Source organism: Lepidochelys olivacea (assembly GCF_965140295.1).
Source record: "Lepidochelys olivacea isolate rLepOli2 genome assembly, chromosome: 8".
NCBI lineage: Eukaryota > Metazoa > Chordata > Testudines > Cheloniidae > Lepidochelys > Lepidochelys olivacea.
Window position 1 is genome coordinate 52758088 of NC_140418.1, and position 20633 is coordinate 52778720.

The 20633-nt window shown below is 42.6% G+C and overlaps 1 protein-coding gene across 1 annotated transcript in view; it reads left to right on the plus strand.

Annotated features, from left to right (window-relative positions):
- Window positions 1-20633, plus strand: part of CEP350 (centrosomal protein 350) — a 140078-nt gene that overhangs the window by 76030 nt on the left and 43415 nt on the right. The window contains exons 23-27 of the mRNA XM_084636814.1: window positions 1094-1290; window positions 3476-3660; window positions 4737-4824; window positions 5218-5364; window positions 11769-11926. Coding sequence (XP_084492940.1) covers window positions 1094-1290; window positions 3476-3660; window positions 4737-4824; window positions 5218-5364; window positions 11769-11926 — 775 coding nt within the window. The remainder of the gene's footprint in view (window positions 1-1093; window positions 1291-3475; window positions 3661-4736; window positions 4825-5217; window positions 5365-11768; window positions 11927-20633) is intronic.

Sequence of the window (20633 nt, forward strand, 5' to 3'; positions counted from 1 at the left end):
CCCTGGTCCTTCTCGCATGAACAGAGAGCAACAATACCCGAAGTCCAAAGGTGCAAACAATTCGATGTTTATTGGGGTGAACTTCCAGCAAGCATGATTCCAGTTTCCTTCCTTAGTATCCTCCTTCCCAGCTCTGACACCATAGAGCCTTACACCTGTGTCCGTGTTCCCATTCCTGCCCTTAGCAAAACATGATTCCAATTTCCTTACCCCCATTCCCTGTTCCCATTTCCCCCTTTAGCAAAACATTATTCCAATTTCGCCACCCCCATTCCCTGTTCCCATTTCCCCCTTTAGCAAAACATTATTCCAAGTTCGCCACCCCCATTCCCTGTTCCCATTTTCCCCACCCACACACTTCCTGATTGACTGCAGGCTATATAGTAAAACTTGAGTTTTGCTTTGCTATACCTTAACCAATCATTTTCCTGAAATTTAACTAACCAATCCTAACATATTGTAACGTGATTATGTAACCAATTATATATATCCCACCACTTTAATTAGTTTACACCCAGCAAAATTAATTATACAGCAGACGGGAATAATCACAGAACCAGACAGAGATTATAAAGACAAACAATAGCAAAGTGGGAACTATAATGACAAAACAATACAGAAGTGAGGATTTCACATCCCAGCTATTGATAAGTGAGTTTTTGCCAGACAGGATGCTATCAAACTAAGTTTCCTTTTACATTTTCTAGGCACTTCCCTTTCTCTGGAGGCGATAGGCACTATCAGGACAGGATTGTACTCCTAACAGCCCAATAGCACCTTATTTTCAATGTGACTAGTTTGGAATGTGAGGATGTGACCAGTTGCTTCCTAGCTTATGGCTGCCTCTGCTGCTTAGCCAAAGGCCTTAGCCTAAGAACAGGGCCTCAAACTGTCACAGTAAGAGAAGGACCTTACACCGGCAGACAGTGATTTTGATTCTTTCTTTTATACCTCTATAACTAGCCAAGTGATAAGAATACACCTAAATTCTTAGAGTACCTTTGCAGACAGGCTTGAATATCTATATCCTAACATGCATAATGAAGACTCACTGGAGAATAAACTCTTTTTTTTTTTCTGATTCCTCCCTCAGACTCAGGTTCCATTGCAACAGAGTATTCCCTGAAATTTGATGAGTCCATGACAGAAGATGAGATAGAAGAAAAGTCTTTCCGGTCTTTGCTACCTTCTGAGAGCCATCGGAGGATTAACATGGAGAAGAAACGAGATCATCGGGACGATTCTGATGAGGAAGTCTCCCCAGAAAAGACAGCCCTGTCATCTGTCAAGGTAGGTCTCAAATACCATGAAACTGTAGTTATGGAGAATAAATGCAATTGAGGTTCTTCCCTAGGTGAGATACTCAATCTGTTGGTGACTTTGAAATGAACCATCTTTTGTCAAGTTACGCTTGCAAACTTTAGGATGTTTCTTTCCTGTAAAACACTCAAAGGATAATTCTGTATATTGTGCCAAATGTAAAGCTAATAGAGAATGAAGCTTTCCATCTTGCACTGAATTTCAGTTGTACATAATATAACTTGTTTACCATTTTGCTTTTAAAAAAAAAAAAAAACTTTGGAAATCACATAATAAAACTGTGCTAAAAAGTTATTTAGCTTTCAAATCAGGCACTTGAAAATTACAAAATGCCAGAATTATGATTGTCAGCGCAACTTTAATTCTACCCCATTACATGGTTTTTAATTACATTATCACACGTTTCCCACAGGACTGCTGCCTCATTCAGTGCACAGGAGGGACATAACTCACAAGGGGACAGAATTAAGGTTGCATAGGCAACCATAAATCAGGCATTTCTGAACTTTTGAATGTTTGATTGCAACCTAAATAATGTTTTTACCATTGTTTTTTCTGTAATCTGTCAACTATTTCAATAAACACTTGTGAATGTGCACTTAATACAAACTTTTCTAATAATTATACAACCATGCCAGTGTCTCCCCACATTATTATCCTTCAAACAAAAACCTTTCACTTAGAATTAAGCAAATCACATCAACGCAGTTGCTGAAAATCTAGAAATCACATTCCCCCAACTATGTACTTGTCGCTTTTCCTCTTCTCTACATCCATCAATTACCCAGACCACTCAGACTTCCTCCATCGCACTCACCAGCAAATATGTAGCCCTCTTCCTGCCACTCCCACCAGTTCAGCCGCTATTATTAACAGGGCAGGAGGCAGGAAAATTTAAGAGACTTGTAGCTAAAGGTGCCTCAACTCTGGTTCAGAGGTGACTTTCCTTCTGACAAACTTCTAGTGGTTCACTGTGGTCCCAGTTTTTTGGGCTTTGGATGTTCCAAGCCCAGCTGACCTAAAGTTGGGCAGAGTTAAGATTTACCAGGGAGGATATGTGGACATGGATCTGGCATGGAAAGTATTCCCCTGTTGTGCCACTTCCTCTAATAGATCAAAAGACTTTTTGGAACTGTCATCTAGCTATCAGTTGGCTAAGGTAGTTTTGTGAAACAAAATATAGAAGCCTTTAGCAAAGGATAAAGCTGAAACATGTAAGTAGAAAGTCTACTCTGTGTTTGAAGCATTTAAATTTATTCTATACTGTTGTGTTTGGGGCACATTCCTCTGCTTCTCTGTTGCTTTGTAGCCTTGTCAGCCACAATGAGGAAAAGAAAATAAACTAAAAATGGCATCAACATTTTTAAAAAAAGAACACAAATTTCCCTACACCAGGAAAAGCACTAACAGTTTTTCAGGTGAAAAGGCCGTTTTCAAGTGGATGTAAAGAACAGACTAACAACCGGTGGAAATTAATCTTACATTAATGTAAGATGTTGGAAAGTTAAGACTGAGGGCATTTCTACACTTACCTCCAGAAGCGATCGATCCAGCAGTGGTTGATTTATTGTATCTAGGAAAGATGCAATAAATCAACCCCTGAGCGCTCTCCCGTCGACTCTGGTACGCCACCGGAGTGAGAGGTGCAGGCAGAGTCGACGGGGGAGCATCAGCTGTCGACTTACCACAGTGAAGACACCGCAGTAAGTAGATCTAAGTACGTCGACTTCAGCTATGTTGTTCACGTAACTGAAATTGTGTAACTTAGATCAATATTTCCCCGCCTGGTGTAGACCAGGCCTGAGCTCAATTTATAGGGAAAACTCTTTCTCAGTGTGTGGCATGTAATTCTCAGCCTGTACTTTAAGTGCAGCATCATTGTCTAACAGTGAGGTAGCTCGGTGTCCTTTTAAATTAAACAAACACACACCACCACCAACTGGGGATCTCAACTTGCCCCTCTGTCTTCTGTTTCATACCATCTCTTCAAATAGCCCTTGGTATGAGTTTCAGTCTCCACATGTAGTTGGGTACTGGTATTGTATATGCAGAATGCTGGCCCTCATCCTCTTTCACTTAGATTATTTGGGTCTGATGAAATATTACTTGAGGTCCTTTTTGTGGGGATTAACTGGAATATCTCTTGCCTCACCAGGAGCTAAGTATGCCATTCTCTGGGGGGCAGGATAGTTTCTCTAAATTCACCATGGAGATGGTACGGCAGTATATGAAGGAAGAGGAAATGCGAGCAGCTCATCAGTCTTCGCTGCTCCGGCTCCGTGAGAAGGCACTGAAAGAGAAAACCAAGGCTGAGTTAGCCTGGCTGGAACACCAGAAAAAGTAAGAGAACTCTGAATATGTAGTATCACTGATGATTCCTGCACTTGTGCTTCTACTTGGGTATTTTTTTTATGGCTTCTTCATGTTCTGTTTTTTAAATTCGATTAAATGTTCTTTGTAAACTATTCATCTAAAATCACCTTATATGTATAAAAAATGTAAAAATGACACAATAGGCACATGCCTATTTAAATTCAGTACTGTTCAATAAAGAGAAGCTTGTCTTCACAGTAAACTGAGAGAGATGATGATTGTCTTAGTGCTCTTTTTATTATTTATTAAAGTATTGCTTCCTGAGTTAAGGTTCATAGTGGGGAGGGTGCAAGGGGGACGTAACTATTCCCTCATAGATTGACAAAGCAATTAATTGTATAGCATCACTAATAATGTCCCACCTGAAATCACTTTTTCAACACAAGAGGAAACCATTTTCTTTCAACTCTAAATTTTTCTGTTATAACTGCATGCAATATATTCAAACCTTAAATATGCTGCTGCTTAAGTTATCTTGTACTGAGACTTCTGTCTCATCTCTTTTATGTACGTTTTGATACTGTCTCAACAGTAATAGTGGTATTAAGGTCACTTGATTCCCCCTCCCCGCCCTTTCTAATATTCCCGTACCACCAACCAGCAAAGGCCCTATGTTGCAGTAAACGACCATAACTGTTTCCTTTACTCTAGGATTTCGTGTATCAGGCAGGGAACTATTATAGAGTGACCTGAAGCATTTTTTCACTCACTCTTTCAAATGAGAGCGCTGTGAATATCTGGCCTGGGTATGAGAGACAATGTCTGGCATAACCTAATTCTCTTTTAACTTTTTATGCCTTTGCTACAGAATTGTATCTCAAACAGAGCCAAACTAAAAATAGCAAAACTGATTCTGTTTAGACCCTAAAGAATATAGGATATTTCACTGAAGAGAATATTCATGATGGAGTTATGACATGCAAAATGGTGCTACTCTGTTTTAGAGATGTAAGATTGTAGAGGAGAAAAGTATTGCTGTATTTGGAAGCAAGAGAAATTAAGGCTATTTATTTATTTCTTCCCTTCCCCCAATCTCCTTGCAGACATTTACGAGACAAAGGAGAGGATGACAAGATGCCACCCATCCGAAAGAGACAGCGTGGTCTGCTGTTGAGGCTGCAGCAGGAGAAGGTAAATGCTACCCTATAGACAAATCCAGTTGAATCCATGGTATAGTTACTGGACAGCTCTGACATTGTATAGATTCTTAAGTATTGAACAAGAACCACTGAACCAGATCCTTGGATACTAAGCTTATTGTGGTTCTCATTATTATTATTTTTATTTATTTGTGTTATAATAGCATCTAGCATTAGCAAGTTGAGCCTTTTACATCAGGACACAGTTATTAGTGATGGTATAGTTATTGATCAGCTGTCCTTGGACTGAGAATATCTGAACAAAATTATCAAAATAGCATAATGCTATGGACAATTATGTGGCACAGGCCTTACGGCAGCCTCAGCATGCATTCCAGGCAACTGTCACTACAGTTCTTTTGCTGCATCTTCCCTACCTTTAAAGGCAGAAATTAAGCGTTTGCAAGAGGCCAATAAGGCAGCTCGGAAGGAGAGACAACTGATACTTAAACAGCAGGAGGAGATAGAACGAATCCGCCAAACTACCATGAAACTGCAGGAAAAACTGAAGTCTGCGGGGGAAAACAAGCTGGTAAGTAACATTACAGAAGCTGTATCTTGGTACTTGGAGCCAACCCATATCATTGGTAATTGACTTCAGTGGTATAGCAATGAAAAGTTATCATGTTGAATATATAGCTTACAGACTTGCTCCTAACCCTTCCCTCATCCCTTGGGTTTATGAGCAATTTTGTCTGTCTGATCTGTTTAATTTATTGTGGAAGGAAAAAACAGCCATATGGCAATGACTTCCAAAAGATGTTTATTTTTTTAACTGGATAGCAAATGATGCTAATTATCAAGATTTTCAAAAGTTACTAGTGATTTTGGGTATCTTGATTTATGGATACCAGCTTAAGACACTTTAAAGAGTCTGATTTTCAGAAAATACTGAGTTTTTGCCCTTTGAAAATCAGTCCGTTTTATAGAGTCCCAAGTTGGGCCCTGAAAAATTGAGGCACCCAATGTCACTTTTGAAAATCTTGACTAATAAAACTAGTTTTCCTTACTATACATTTCTGGTTTAATCTGAAGAGACTAAAGCTTTCTGGTGATTTCAGACTATTTAATTCAGTCTTCCAGTTGCACAGGATATATGAGACTAGGGACCTAAAAGAGCAGGAAGCCTCTGTATCATGGATAATACTAGTTGCTGTGCTTCCTGGATGAAAGACCTCTTTGGAAAGTGAACATACTTGTTATAGTGCAGGATTGTTGACTACGGCAGCAGCAGGATTCTAGGACTTTCCAGACCATGCAAAGGGTATGTCTACACTACGGAATAAGGTCGAATTTATAGAAGTCGGTTTTTTAGAAATCGGTTTTATATATTCGAGTGTGTGTGTCCCCACAGAAAATGCTCTAAGTGCATTAAGTGCATTAACTCGGCAGAGTGCTTCCACAGTACCGAGGCTAGAGTCGACTTCCGAAGCATTGCACTGTGGATAGCTATCCCACAGTTCCCACAGTCTCCGCTGCCCATTGGAATTCTGGATTGAGATCCCAATGCCTGATGGGGCTAAAACATTGTCGCGGGTGGTTCTGGGTACATATCGTCAGGCCCCCGTTCCCTCCCTCCCCCCGTGAAAGCAAGGGCAGACAATCATTTCGCGCCTTTTTTCCTGAGTTACCTGTGCAGACGCCATACCACGGCAAGCATGGAGCCCGCTCAGGTAACCGTCACCCTATGTCTCCTGGGTGCTGGCAGACGCGGTACGGCTTTGCTGCACAGTAGCAGCAACCCATTGCCTTCTGGCAGCAGACGGTGCAATACGACTGGAAGTCGTCCTCGTTGTGTCCGAGGTGCTCCTGGCCACGTCGGCTGGGAGCGCCTGGGCAGACATGGGCACAGGGACTAAATTTGGAGTGACTTGACCAGGTCATTCTCTTTAGTCCTGCAGTCAGTCCTATTGAACTGTCTTATGGTGAGTGGGCAGGCGATACGGACTGCTAGCAGTCATACTGTACCATCTTCTGCCGAGCAGCCATGAGATGTGGATGGCATGCAGTCCTTCTGCACCGTCTGCTGCCAGCCAAAGATGTAAAAGATAGATGGAGTGGATCAAAACAAGAAATAGACCAGATTTGTTTTGTACTCATTTGCTTCCCCCCCTCCCCTGTCTAGGGGACTCATTCTTCTAGGTCACACTGCAGTCACTCACAGAGAAGGTGCAGCGAGGTAAATCTAGCCATGTATCAATCAGAGGCCAGGCTAACCTCCTTGTTCCAATAACAACGATAACTTAGGTGCACCATTTCTTATTGGAACCCTCCGTGAAGTCCTGCCTGAAATACTCCTTGATGTACAGACACCCCCTTTGTTGATTTTAGCTCCCTGAAGCCAACCCTGTAAGCTGTGTCGTCAGTCGCCCCTCCCTCCGTCAGAGCAACGGCAGACAATCGTTCTGCGCCTTTTTTCTGTGCGGACGCCATACCAAGGCAAGCATGGAGGCCGCTCAGCTCACTTTGGCAATTAGGAGCACATTAAACACCACACGCATTATCCAGCAGTATATGCAGCACCAGAACCTGGCAAAGCGATACCGGGCGAGGAGGCGATGTCAGTGCGGTCCCGTGAGTGATCAGGACATGGACACAGATTTCTCTGAAAGCATGGGCCCTGACAATGCATGCATCATGGTGCTAATGGGGCAGGTTCATGCTGTGGAACGCCGATTCTGGGCTCGGGAAACAAGCACAGACTTGTGGGACCACATAGTGTTGCAGGTCTGGGACGATTCCCAGTGGCTGCGAAACTTTCGCATGCGTAAGGGCACTTTCATGGAACTTTGTGACTTGCTTTCCCCTGCCCTGAGGCGCACGAATACCAAGATGAGAGCAGCCCTCACAGTTGAGAAGCGAGTGGCGATAGCCCTGTGGAAGCTTGCAACGCCAGACAGCTACCGGTCAGTTGGGAATCAATTTGGAGTGGGCAAATCTACTGTGGGGGCTGCTGTGATGCAAGTAGCCCACGCAATCAAAGATCTGCTGATATCAAGGGTAGTGACCCTGGGAAATGTGCAGGTCATAGTGGATGGCTTTGCTGCAATGGGATTCCCTAACTGTGGTGGGGCTATAGACGGAACCCATATCCCTATCTTGGCACCGGAGCACCAAGCCGCCGAGTACATAAACCGCAAGGGGTACTTTTCGATAGTGCTGCAAGCTCTGGTGGATCACAAGGGACGTTTCACCAACATCAACGTGGGATGGCCGGGAAAGGTCATGATGCTCGCATCTTCAGGAACTCTGGTCTGTTTCAAAAGCTGCAGGAAGGGATTTTATTCCCAGACCAGAAAATAACTGTTGGGGATGTTGAAATGCCTATATGTATCCTTGGGGACCCAGCCTACCCCTTAATGCCATGGCTCATGAAGCCGTACACAGGCAGCCTGGACAGTAGTCAGGAGCTGTTCAACTACAGGCTGAGCAAGTGCAGAATGGTGGTAGAATGTGCATTTGGACGTTTAAAGGCACGCTGGCGCAGTTTACTGACTCGCTTAGACCTCAGCGAAACCAATATTCCCACTGTTATTACTGCTTGCTGTGTGCTCCACAATATCTGTGAGAGTAAGGGGGAGACGTTTATGGCGGGGTGGGAGGCTGAGGCAAATCGCCTAGCTGCTGGTTACTCGCAGCCAGACACCAGGGCGGTTAGAAGAGCACAGGAGGGTGCGGTACGCATCAGAGAAGCTTTGAAAACCAGTTTCATGACTGGCCAGGCTACGGTGTGAAAGTTCTGTTTGTTTCTCCTTGATGAAACCCCCCGCCCCTTGGTTCACTCTACTTCCCTGTAAGCTAACCACCCTCCCCTCCTCCCTTTAATCACCGCTTGCAGAGGCAATAAAGTCATTGCTGCTTCACAGTCATGCATTCGTTATTCATTCATCACACAAATAGGGAGATGACTACCAAGGTATCCCAGGAGGGGTGGTGGAGGAGGGAAGGAAAATGCCACACAGCACTTTAAAAGTTTACAACTTCAAAATTTATTGAATGCCAGCCTTCTTTTTTTTGGGCAATCCTCTGTGGTGGAGTGGCTGGTTGGCCAGAGGCCCCCACACCGCGTTCTTGGGCGTCTGGGTGTGGAGGCTATGGAACTTGGGGAGGAGGGAGGTTGGTTACAGAGGGGCTGCAGTGGCAGTCTGTGCTCCAGCTGCCTTTGCTGCAGCTCAACCATACACTGGAGCATACTGGTTTGGTCTTGCAGCAGCCTCAGCATTGAATCCTGCCTCCTCTCATCACGCTGCCGCCACATTTGAGCTTCAGCCCTGTCTTCAGCCCGCCACTTACTCTCTTCAGCCCTCCACCACTCCTCCCGGTCATTTTGTGCTTTCCTGCACTCTGACATTATTTGCCTCCACGCATTCGTCTGTGCTCTGTCAGTGTGGGAAGACAGCATGAGCTCGGAGAACATTTCATCGCGAGTGCGTTTTTTTTTCTTTCTAAGCTTCACTAGCCTCTGGGAAGGAGAAGATCCTGTGATCATTGAAACACATGCAGCTGGTGGAGAAAAAAAAAGGGACAGCGGTATTTAAAAAGACACATTTTATAAAACAGTGGCTACACTCTTTCAGGGTAAACCTTGCTGTTAACATTACATACATAGCACATGTGCTTTCGTTACAAGGTCGCATTTTGCCTCCTCCCACCGCGTGACTACCCCCTCAACCTTCCCCCCTCCCTGTGGCTAACAGCGGGGAACATTTCTGTTTAGCCACAGGCAAACAGCCCAGCAGGAATGGGCTCCTCTGAGTGTCCCCTGAAGAAAAGCACTCTATTTCAACCAGGTGACCATGAATTATATCTCACTCTCCTGAGGATAACACAGAGAGATAAAGAACGGATGTTGTTTGAATGCCAGCAAACATACACTGCAATGCTTTGTTCTACAATGATTCCCGAGTACGTGTTACTGGCCTGGAGTGGTAAAGTGTCCTACCATGAAGGACGCAATAAGGCTGCCCTCCCCATAAACCTTTTGCAAAGGCTTTAGGACTACATCTAGGAGAACCGCAAATGCCAGGGCAAAGTAATCCTTTCACATGCTTGCTTTTAAACCATGTATAGCATTTTAAAAGGTACACTCACCAGAGGTCCCTTCTCCGCCTGCTGGGTCCAGGAGGCAGCCTTGGGTGGGTTCGGGGGGTACTGGCTCCAGGTCTAGGGTGAGAAACAGTTCCTGGCTGTCGGGAAAACCGGTTTCTCCGCTTGCTTGCTGTGAGCTATCTACAACCTCCTCCTCATCATCATCTTCTTCGTCCCCAAAACCTGCTTCCGTATTGCCTCCATCTCCATTGAAGGCGTCAAACAACACGGCTGGGGTAGTGGTGGCTGAACCCCCTAAAATGGCATGCAGCTCGTCATAGAAGCGGCATGTTTGGGGCTCTGACCCAGAGCGGCTGTTCGCCTCTCTGGTTTTCTGGTAGGCTTGCCTCAGCTCCTTCAGTTTCACGCGGCACTGCTTCGGGTCCCTGTTATGGCCTCTGTCCTTCATGCCCTGGGAGATTTTCACAAAGGTTTTGGCATTTCGAAAACTGGAACGGAGTTCTGATAGCACGGATTCCTCTCCCCAAACAGCGATCAGATCCCGTACCTCCCATTCGGTCCATGCTGGAGCTCTTTTGCGATTCTGGGACTCCATCATGGTCACCTGTGCTGATGAGCTCTGCATGGTCACCTGCAGCTTGTCACGCTGGCCAAACAGGAAATGAGATTCAAAAGTTCGCGGTTCTTTTCCTGTCTACCTGGCCAGTGCATCTGAGTTGAGAGTGCTGTCCAGAGCGGTCATAATGGAGCACTCTGGGATAGCTCCCGGAGGCCAATACCATCGAATTGTGTCCACAGTACCCCAAATTCGAGCCGGCAACGTCGATTTAAGCGCTAATCCACTTGTCAGGGGTGGAGTAAGGAAATCGATTTTAAGAGCCCTTTAAGTCGAAATAAAGGGCTTCATTGTGTGGACGGGTGCAGGTTTACATCGATTTAACACTGCTAAATTCGACCTAAAGTCCTAGTGTAGACCAGGGCAAAGAGTGCATTCACTATGAGTCGGAGGAAACAAAAGGAAGGCACAGTCATCTAGGAAAGAAAGAAACCCATATCATTAACTTGTTAAATAAGTCATTGTTAGAGACTGAGGAAGGTAAAATGTAGAATCGAGAGTCTATAGAATATATACTACCCACAAAGGGAGGAAGAGAAAAAGACTGAGAAAAAGACACTAGAGGGGGTGGAAGCTCAATACTTTGAAATGTGTAGGTAGAATGGTTTGAGCTCTTGACCCTTAGTCTTGCATGTTTCTTCCTCCAGGTAGAAAGATAAGAGAGATTCCATTACAGATGCGAAACTCTTTACAAAATCTAAGATGAGGCTTTATTCTAGCAATATGGAAAGGATTGACTCAGTATTTAAGAAACTATCAGTGGAGAACTTAAGTTACAGAGGGGCAGAGTACAGAAGGGATTTATGCTGAATTTTTTAAATTGTTATTATATTAAATAAGCTACCAAGCATCTGCAATAGGAACTAGTGCCTCAAGTTTCTATTGTCAGATTGGTGTTGGGTGGGAGGTAAATATGGGGTAAATTAATAAAATAAAAAAGAAACCTGAAAAGGTTCAATTAAAAGAATTGCCTGCCTTCTTTTTGGCTCTAAAGTTTTCTCAGTAGAGGTTTCTTATGGATTTATGTTCTTGATTGCTTAAAATTGTATTGTGTTTGAGTTTTAGTAACCTCAGGATAAACTCTAAATAGGCTGCTTGGGTCCAAGGATTAACCTGACTAAAGCAGTGTGGTAATAAGTATTGTTTTCAGGGCCAAATTTTGTGTGTTAAGCTGGAGAAAGGAGGAAAGCGGATCAATATTCAAAAAGTTCTTTTCTCACTCTTCACTCCAAGCCCATGGTACTTTTCTTAATTTTGTTCCGCTTTTGCAGGAGGTTCGCAGTGAAGATGATATAAAGCAGAGCAATGCTTCCAGCCCACTTCCAACTGATGTAGAGACCCGCAGCCCTTCCCCAGTCTCCATCTCCAGTAGTGAGACTAGTAGCATCATGCAGAAGCTCAAGAAAATGCGCAGCCGAATGGATGAAAAGTAACTATTTTTATAAAAGCTGTTTTGTTTATTTTAATAAAACTAGTAGCAGAAAATAAGTAAATGCTTTGTTTTATTAGCAGTAGATGACACTGCCAAGGCTGCTCCCTTTTACTACAGCAGCCCTTCAGTTTAAATGCCGTGCCATTAATTTATATCAGGAGTTGAAATGAAGTTGAGTACAACTTGGGAAAGTGTCTCCTGCAGTTCAGTTCAGATAGATCTTTAAGACTACTAAGATACAGTGCCTGTGTCCTCTGTTTGGGCATCTCACTTTATCCCTTTCACTTTTTAAGGGGACATTTATGTAATAATGCTTTGATGTTACAGTACATCTTTGCCCTGCATTCTAACAGAAATCTGCTGGCACGTTAGTTGACTTCAAATTCTGATTTGCAGATCACTGGCTAGCTGATCATATAGTTCTGGCTCTCCTTGTTTTTAACTGCTAAATTGGATTAAAAATCATCTAAAGATAAATTACTTTTCACTGAAGCAATTGTTGTAGGTGGCATGGGGTGGTGTTTGACCATGAATGGGAAGGGGAGATGGTCTGAATGATTATGAAGGAAATAGTAGGCACTCCATGAGATAATCCCGCTGTTAATATGTGGTCCATACACTGAGAAAAATTGAGAACATGTGAGCCACAGGCACTTATTGGAAAGCAGAATACAGGGTATTTAAATTTAGTTACCTATTTTATTTTATTTCATAAATGGCTTTTACAGTATGCTTGCTTAAAGGAGATACAACCTAATTGGAGGGCACTAGATGCAGTACAATGAACAAAGAGATTGTCAGATCCAGAACGTCCTTCAGGGAATTTGGATGGTATAAATTTCACAGTGAAATAACCCTTGTTCCCTAAAGATTGGTATTAGCTATGGCTCTACATTCCTGCTGTACAAGGTAACGAAGGAGCAAATTCATTGCTTCATGATGAGTAAAATTTTTCCTTGAGGCATGCCCTTTGTGTAATGCCTGTATAGTATATATGTCAAAGGATATAAATACTTTGTTGCAGAGCCCCTAGTTCCTTTTGTCTTATTTCATTGGTTAAGTATCACATTTTCAAGTCAGAAATGTTTAGGCCATCAAAGACTGCAACTTGAAGGGCATGTGAAAAATAATTTCATCAGAGCTTGTAGCCAAACTCAAGCTGATCTGAACAGATGAGATATTTGTAAAATAAAAATATGGCATTCTTCTTCATGGAAAATATGCAGAAGCAATTCAATGTGGAAGTTTCTTGTTCTGCTTTAAAAGTCCCACATACGTCTAAAAGAAGTTAACTATTACAATTCAGTATGTCCACTAATCTTGGATATTAATCTAGTACCTTGAAGTTACCATATAAAAAGTATGTGGCCCTAACTGCCTTCAGCTCTTCTCTTTTGACCTTTAACTATGGGTCACCACTATTAATAGTCTTAAAGTAATTGCTGTAAATAGCTTTAAACTTGTTACTAGTTAAGGTAATTATAGTTTAGTCCATACTATGCAGATTTTCTGCTGTTTTTTCTCTTTTTGTCTCTAGAATCCCAAGATGTTGGGTCCAGAGAAAAGGTCATGAATCAAATGTTACACATCTTGTAATGACAAGATATCCATGACTCATTAGCATATTGGATACTTGAAATGCCTGGGGAGGGGCATAAGTCCTCCCTATGTTAGATTCTCGGTAACTATGGTAATGAAAGCTCAGATACTAAGGGGGCCCATATAGTAAGAAATAACTTGACAGAAGGTCAGTCTGATTGCACAGTCTTTACCCACTTTGGGTCTAAAAGGAAGTCTTCTGACCCAGACCCCACTGATTGGTGTTGAGTGGCCTGAACCCTCAGTTCAGTTCTCTTCTTTAAAGAAGAAACAGCCTTCAGGACAACTGAGACACTGACTATAAAGTCTTAAGGATCTGTGCCTCCGAAGTTAGTCATGCTAAACCAAGTCCATCTTTATACAAGAAGCGTTGAGATTTAACTATGCCCTAACATAGACAAATCCTTTTAGAATGGGAAGGGCCACTCTGTTTATGGGCAATAATGGGTTCCAGAGTTCCCCAAAAAGAAAGGGTTTTTCTCCTTAGAACAAAAGAAGGTCTTTGAGTCTTCAAGGTTAAGAATCGGACAGATTGATCACAAGAATGAAATTTCCAGTGGCAACAGATGCCATAATTCAGAATTGGTTCACAGTTCTTGAATTTTGAAATCATACTTACTTACCTTGATAAGAGTAGCTCTATAGGAAGTATCATAGGTGACTGAGTATCAAGGCGTAGCCATGTTAGTCTATATCCACAAAAACAACAAGGAGTCCGGTGGTACCTTAAAGACTAACAGATTTATTTGGGCGTAAGCTTTCGTGAGTAAAACACCACTTCTTAAGATGCAACTGATACGCTTTTTTTTATCAGTGACTGATGCACTTTTTAATGGAAGTATTTCTATGCCAAAAATTTTTTTGGTAATATTTAATGTTCATCTTGTATTGTACTAGATACCTCTCTTCTTTCTCCAGGAGTGTAGATCATTAAATAATGCTTATCTTTACAGAAAAAGAGTTAGTTACTGGTAGATAACGACCCCATTACAATCTTGTAAAATTGTTATAAAATCTTCAGCCTTGGCACACAGTAAACATACCTTTAAGATGATAGGGAAAGGCCTAATGATATTTTAGTTGCCAGTCAAAACAATTGCCCTAGTTCAGTAGAATTTTCAAGACTGGCTAGCAGCACAGTTGCCCTCCTTTATCGCGCTCTGAGCAGTAAGAAATGGAAATTATGCCTTTGTGTGGTTTAATATATCGTTCCAATGTTATCTCATTGCTTCTTGTGCTGTGGATTGTGTGTGTGTTTGGTAGAAGTTCAGGAAGGAGTAGCACTTTCTTTAAACTTAAATTTAACTTTTACTTTTGCCAAACAGATTATGCCAAATGGATATTTTTTACGTAATTAATATTTTGCTACATGGTTCTGAAACGGTATGTTTGTTCATAAAAACCAGCATTGCAGACTGCGGAGTTCTCCCAAGGATGTAGCAAAGAATACGGTTAAATCAAAGCAGTACAGCAAGACAGTATTGGCAGAATTTTTGCGGGTGGGGAAGGGAAGCCATCCCTTGAAAGGGAACTAATATTGAATTAGTCTAATTGCATAAGGTGCAGGAAAAAAACTGAATGATAAGAATTAACTAAAAGCAAACTGGGGAAGAAGAGGGCTTTAAAAGCCAGCTATACTTCAGACTGGAAATGAATGCTGGACTTGCTGGACTCTGTGGCAAAGGAGAGATTCTTCACACTTCTGTGACAGCTTCAATACCTATCTTCTGCTAAGAAGGGAAGAGAAAGAGAGTTTCTGTCTTAATCCTTGTGGTATGCATGTGAACAGGAGCATGCTCTGTCAAAGAGAATTAACACTTTTTTCCCCTTGTGTCCTCTGTGTATGCAGCTTCAACAATAATCATCCATGCACCATAGGAAATAGAAGAACTAACCTAATCTTTTGCTTTATCTTAACGTGTTTCTTACCTTGCACTGTAATAGTGAGCTATCTGTAGCATGGCTTTTCCTCTGAATAACTTTTAGGGGCTACACTATATTTTAAATATTATCATCCAACTGGCTTCAGGAATTTTGTAATATGGATGCAATTTTGTTGCACTTTAGTACTTTTAAGTGAAACAGGCAGTGTGTAAATGTGAGACCAAGACTATGCTTTGCTGAGAATGAAAAATGGCAACATCTGCATTCCAGCTAGAAATAGAAGTACCCGTGAACATTTCAGGCTGTTTTTCTGAATCACTGCACTATTTTTGAACCAGGTGGTGCTACTAATTAGATCAGTGGCATTTATCTTTGGAAAAATGGTCAGATTCATCTTTGAACCTACAAGTGAAAATGTGTTTAGGGGTCTCAGAATAGTACCATTGTCCACATCATAAAACAAACAAGTCCTCTACTGAGGACTGGAATAGCAGGAGGTGCTAAAGACCCAGGATTGAGGTGTGTGCACAGAACTGCAAATGGAAGCTTATACACAAGCAACAAAACTACTACCAAAATCTGAAATTAACCTAGATAACAATATGAAAAGAAGCTTGCATTTAATTGACAGAATAAATTGTTACATTTTATGCATAGAAGTAGTGATGTTCTGTTGCCCTTGGAGTGACAACATACAATTTTTCTGTTTAAGATGAGGTGATGTAATCCATGTAATGTTAACACATTTTTAAAATTCTTTGTTAGCTGCTCTCCTTTTCTTGTTCTTTCTGTCTTTTTGATATCTTGGTTTTAAACTCTTCCTCCTTATTTTGTAGACACTGCTCTCCTGTTCACTACTTCTTCTCTGTCTTTACGTCTCACCACTGGGCCTCTCTCAGTGTCTGTTTTCCCAACCTCCATCCCAAATTCCAGCTGTATATCTACAACCAATTGGTCAGGTAACGGCACCTTTTTCAGTGGTGTACTCTTTGATAGAGCATGCTCTGTTCATTCCTAAACAGCTAGGAGGCTCCTCATCAGAATAGAATTCCAACACTTGCCTCACTGTTTCCAAATTAATCTGCTGTTGCTGAATATAATTTCCTGAGCAGTAGGTAAGAACACAAAATGGACTGCTTATTATTGAGCTGCTGCAACGGAGCAGTAATTGAAAACTTTATCAAGCGCTGGGCTTGAAGTCTGGACGCCTCAGCTTCTATTTAGTTATTGCATCTGTGTTTGGAGAGAGCACCACATTTAACCTTTTAAACTGCACAACTAAGTTTTGTTTATTCAATGGTTTCTATTAACCTTTTGGAACTGATGGGTTAAGAAATACAGCATTAGCACAGTTAGCCTTTGAAAATAGTAATGGTGTGGTGTGAATGCCTTTCTCTCCCCCGCTCCCCACTGACCAAAAAAAACAAGAGAAACCTCTTGCCCAGTATGTATTAGAGTTTTCACTGGATTATTTTCTGTAGAGATCCCTGCTCTATAGGATGCATGTGCGTGCCTGGTGTTACATTGGAACACTCTAGAATATAGCAAATATTGAGGTTGTATACGTATTCTCTTGTGGTTTGGACCATTCAGTCCTCTAGGTTGTAAAAGGTTTCAGAGTAGCAGCGGTGTTAGTCTGTATTTGCAAAAAGAAAAGGAGTACTTGTGGCACCTTAGAGACTAACCAATTTATTTGATCATAAGCTTTCGTGAGCTACTGCTCACTTCATCGGATGCATTCAGTGGAAAATACAGTGAGGAGATATAAATACACACAGAACATGAAAAAATGGGTGTTATCATACACCCTGTAAGGAGAGTGATCACTTAAGATGAGCTATTACCAGCAGGGGTGAGGGGAGAAAACCTTTTGTAGTGGTAATCAAGGTGGGCCATTTCCAGCAGTTAACAAGAACGTCTGAGGAACGGGGGGGGGGGGGGGGGGAGGAAATAAACATGGGGAAATAGTTTTATTTTGTGTAATGACTCATCCACTCCCAGTCTCTATTCAAGCCTAAGTTAATTGTATCCAGTTTGCAAATTAATTCCAATTCAGCAGTCTCTCGTTGGAGTCTGTTTTTGAAGTCTTTTTGTTGTAATATTGCGACTTTTAGATCAGAGATCGAGTGACCAGAGAGATTGAAGTGTTCTCCAACTGGTTTATGAATGTTATAATTCTTGATATCTGATTTGTGTCCATTTATTCTTTTACGTAGAGACTGTCCAGTTTGACCAATGTACATGGCAGAGGGGCATTGCTGGCACATGATGGCATATATCACATTGGTAGATGTGCAGGTGAACAAGCCTCTGATAGTGTGGCTGATGTGATTAGGCCCTATGATGATGTCCCCTGAATAGATATGTGGACACATTTGGCAACGGGCTTTGTTGCAAAGATAGGTTCCTGGGTTAGTGGTTCTGTGGTGTGGTGTGTGGTTGCTGGTGAGTATTTGCTACAGGTTGGGGGGCTGTCTGTAGGCAAGGACTGGCCTGTCTCCCAAGATTTGTGAGAGTGAAGGGTCGTCCTTCAGGATAGGTTGTAGATCCTTGATGATGCGTTGGAGCGGTTTTAGTTGGGGGCTGAAGGTGATGGCTAGTGGCGTTCTGTTATTTTCTTTGTTAGGCCTGTCCTGTAGTAGGTGACTTCTGGGTACTCTTCTGGCTCTGACAATCTGTTTCTTCACTTCAGCAGGTGAGTATTGTAGTTGTAAGAATGCTTGATAGAGATCTTGTACGTGTATGTCTCTGTCTGAGGGGTTGGAGTAAATGCGGTTGTATCGTAGAGCTTGGCTGTAGACAATGAATCATGTGGTGTGGTCTGGGTGAAAGCTGGAGGCACGTAGGTAGGAATAGCGGTCAGTAGGTTTCCGGTATAGGGTGATGTTTGTGACCATCGCTTCTTAGCACCGTAGTGTCCAGGAAGTGGATCTTTTGTGTGGACTGGTCCAGGCTGAGGTTGATGGTGGGATGGAAATTGTTGAAATCGTGGTGGAATTCCTCAAGGGCTTCTTTTGCATGGGTCCAGATGATGAAGATGTCATCGGTGTAGCGCAAGTAGAGTAGGGGCATTGGGGGACGAGAGCTGAGGAAGCGTTGTTCTAAGTCAGCCATAAAAATGTTGGCATACTGTGGGGCCATGCGGGTACCCATAGCAGTGCCGCTGACTTGAAGGTATACATTGTCCCCAAATGTGAAATAGTTATGGGTGAGGACAAACTCACAAAGTTCAGCCACCAGGTTTGCCGTGACATTATCGGGGATACTGTTCCTGACGGCTTGTAGTCCATCTTTGTGTGGAATGTAGGTGTAGAGGGCTTCTACATCCATAGTGGCCAGGATGGTGTTTTCAGGAAGGTCACCGATGGATGGTAGTTTCCTCAGGAAGTCAGTGGTGTCTCGAAGATATCTGGGAGTGCTGGTAGCATAGGGCCTGAGGACAATCCTGCTGTCAGGGTGCCAATGCCTGAGATGATGGGTCGTCCAGGATTTCCAGGTTTATGGATCTTGGGTAGCAGATAGAATACCCCAGGTTGGGGTTCCAGGGATGTGTCTGTGCGGATTTGTTCTTGTGCTTTTTCAGGGAGTTTCTTGAGCAAATGATGTAGTTTCTTTTGGTAACCCTCAGTGGGATCAGAGGGTAATGGCTTGTAGAAAGTGGTGTTGGAGAGCTGCCGAGCAGCCTCTTGTTCATATTCCAACCTATTCGTGATGACGACAGCACCTCCTTTGTCAGCCTTTTTGATTATGATGTCAGAGTTGTTTCTGAGGCTGTGGATGGCATTGTGTTCTGCACGGCTGAGGTTATGGGGCAAGTAATGCTGCTTTTCCACAATTTCAGCCCGTGCGTATTGGTGGAAGCACTCTATGTAGAAGTCCAGTCTGTTGTTTTGACCTTCAGGAGGAGTCCACCTAGAATCCTTCTTTTTGTAGTGTTGGTAGGAAGGTCTCTGTGGATTAGTATGTTGTTCAGAGGTGTGTTGGAAATATTCCTTGAGTCGGAGATGTCGAAAATAGGATTCTAGGTCACCACAGTACTGTATCATGTTCGTGGGGGTGGAGGGGCAGAAGAAGAGGCCCCGAGATAGGACAGATTCTTCTGCTGGGCTAAGAGTATAGTTGGATAGATTAACAATATTGCTGGGTGGGTTAAGGGAACCATTGCTGTGGCCTCTTGTGGCATGTAGTAGTTTAGATAATTTAGTGTCCTTTTTCTTTTGTAGAGAAGCAAAGTGTGTGTTGTAAATGGCTTGTCTAGTTTTTATAAAGTCCAGCCACGAGGAAGTTTGTGTGGAAGTTTGGTTGCAGTTCCCACCCATCCCTTTCTTTTCTCTTACCACTGTGGATTGAAGGTCAAAACCCTTGTTTTCTCTGGACTCCTTTTGGCTTGTTCGGCTAGTGTCATCATAAATAGTTAATGTTTGTGTAGCTGTTAATTTTTATGGCAAGTTAATTGGTTCTTCATGTCATTCTTTGGATCCATGAGTTGATACAGTAGGCATCTGGTTCGGCATGGTTTTGTCAGCTCCTGCTCTTTTGAATTCATTTCAAGATCAGAGAATGTTATATGCCTTATATTGAGGTTATCTGCATGGACTGTATGGGGTTTATACAACTTCATGAAACTCGCAGGAGTGGGTGGATGAGATTCTGTGGTCTGCGTTGTGCAGGAGGTCAGACTAGATGATCATGATGGTCCCTTCTGACCTTAATATCTATGAATCTATCTATGATTCCATTTATTTCTATTGTCAAAGTGGCTGAGTCTGAGAAGAATCTGAGGTTGAAGTAATGTACATTGTATGAGGCAAAGATTTTTGTATTCAGACCAGTGTATCCAGTTCCTGGGTGAGTGATACTTCCCACAGAGGTATATGCTTTATGCAGATTTCCTCCACTTCCCCTCCCAAAATACTCAGAGTGGGAGTCCCACCTATGTATGTTGAAGAAAGTCCAACAGGCTAATCTGATTTTAGCTGAAATGTATTAATGAATTGGAGTCTGGAATATCTTCTGCCTAGAAGTCCAACTCTGAGAAATCACTGGGTTCAAGAATGCCTCAAGGACAACAGTGCTCACTGGACTCAGATCCCACTATTCCCTCTCTTGGAAGGAAGAGGAGAAGACACATGATGTTTCTCTCGGTCCTTTATGGATTCCTGAAATAAGTTATGGAGACTTTGGCCTCAGTGAAGATCAAGCTAGGATGCAGTTAGAGGTC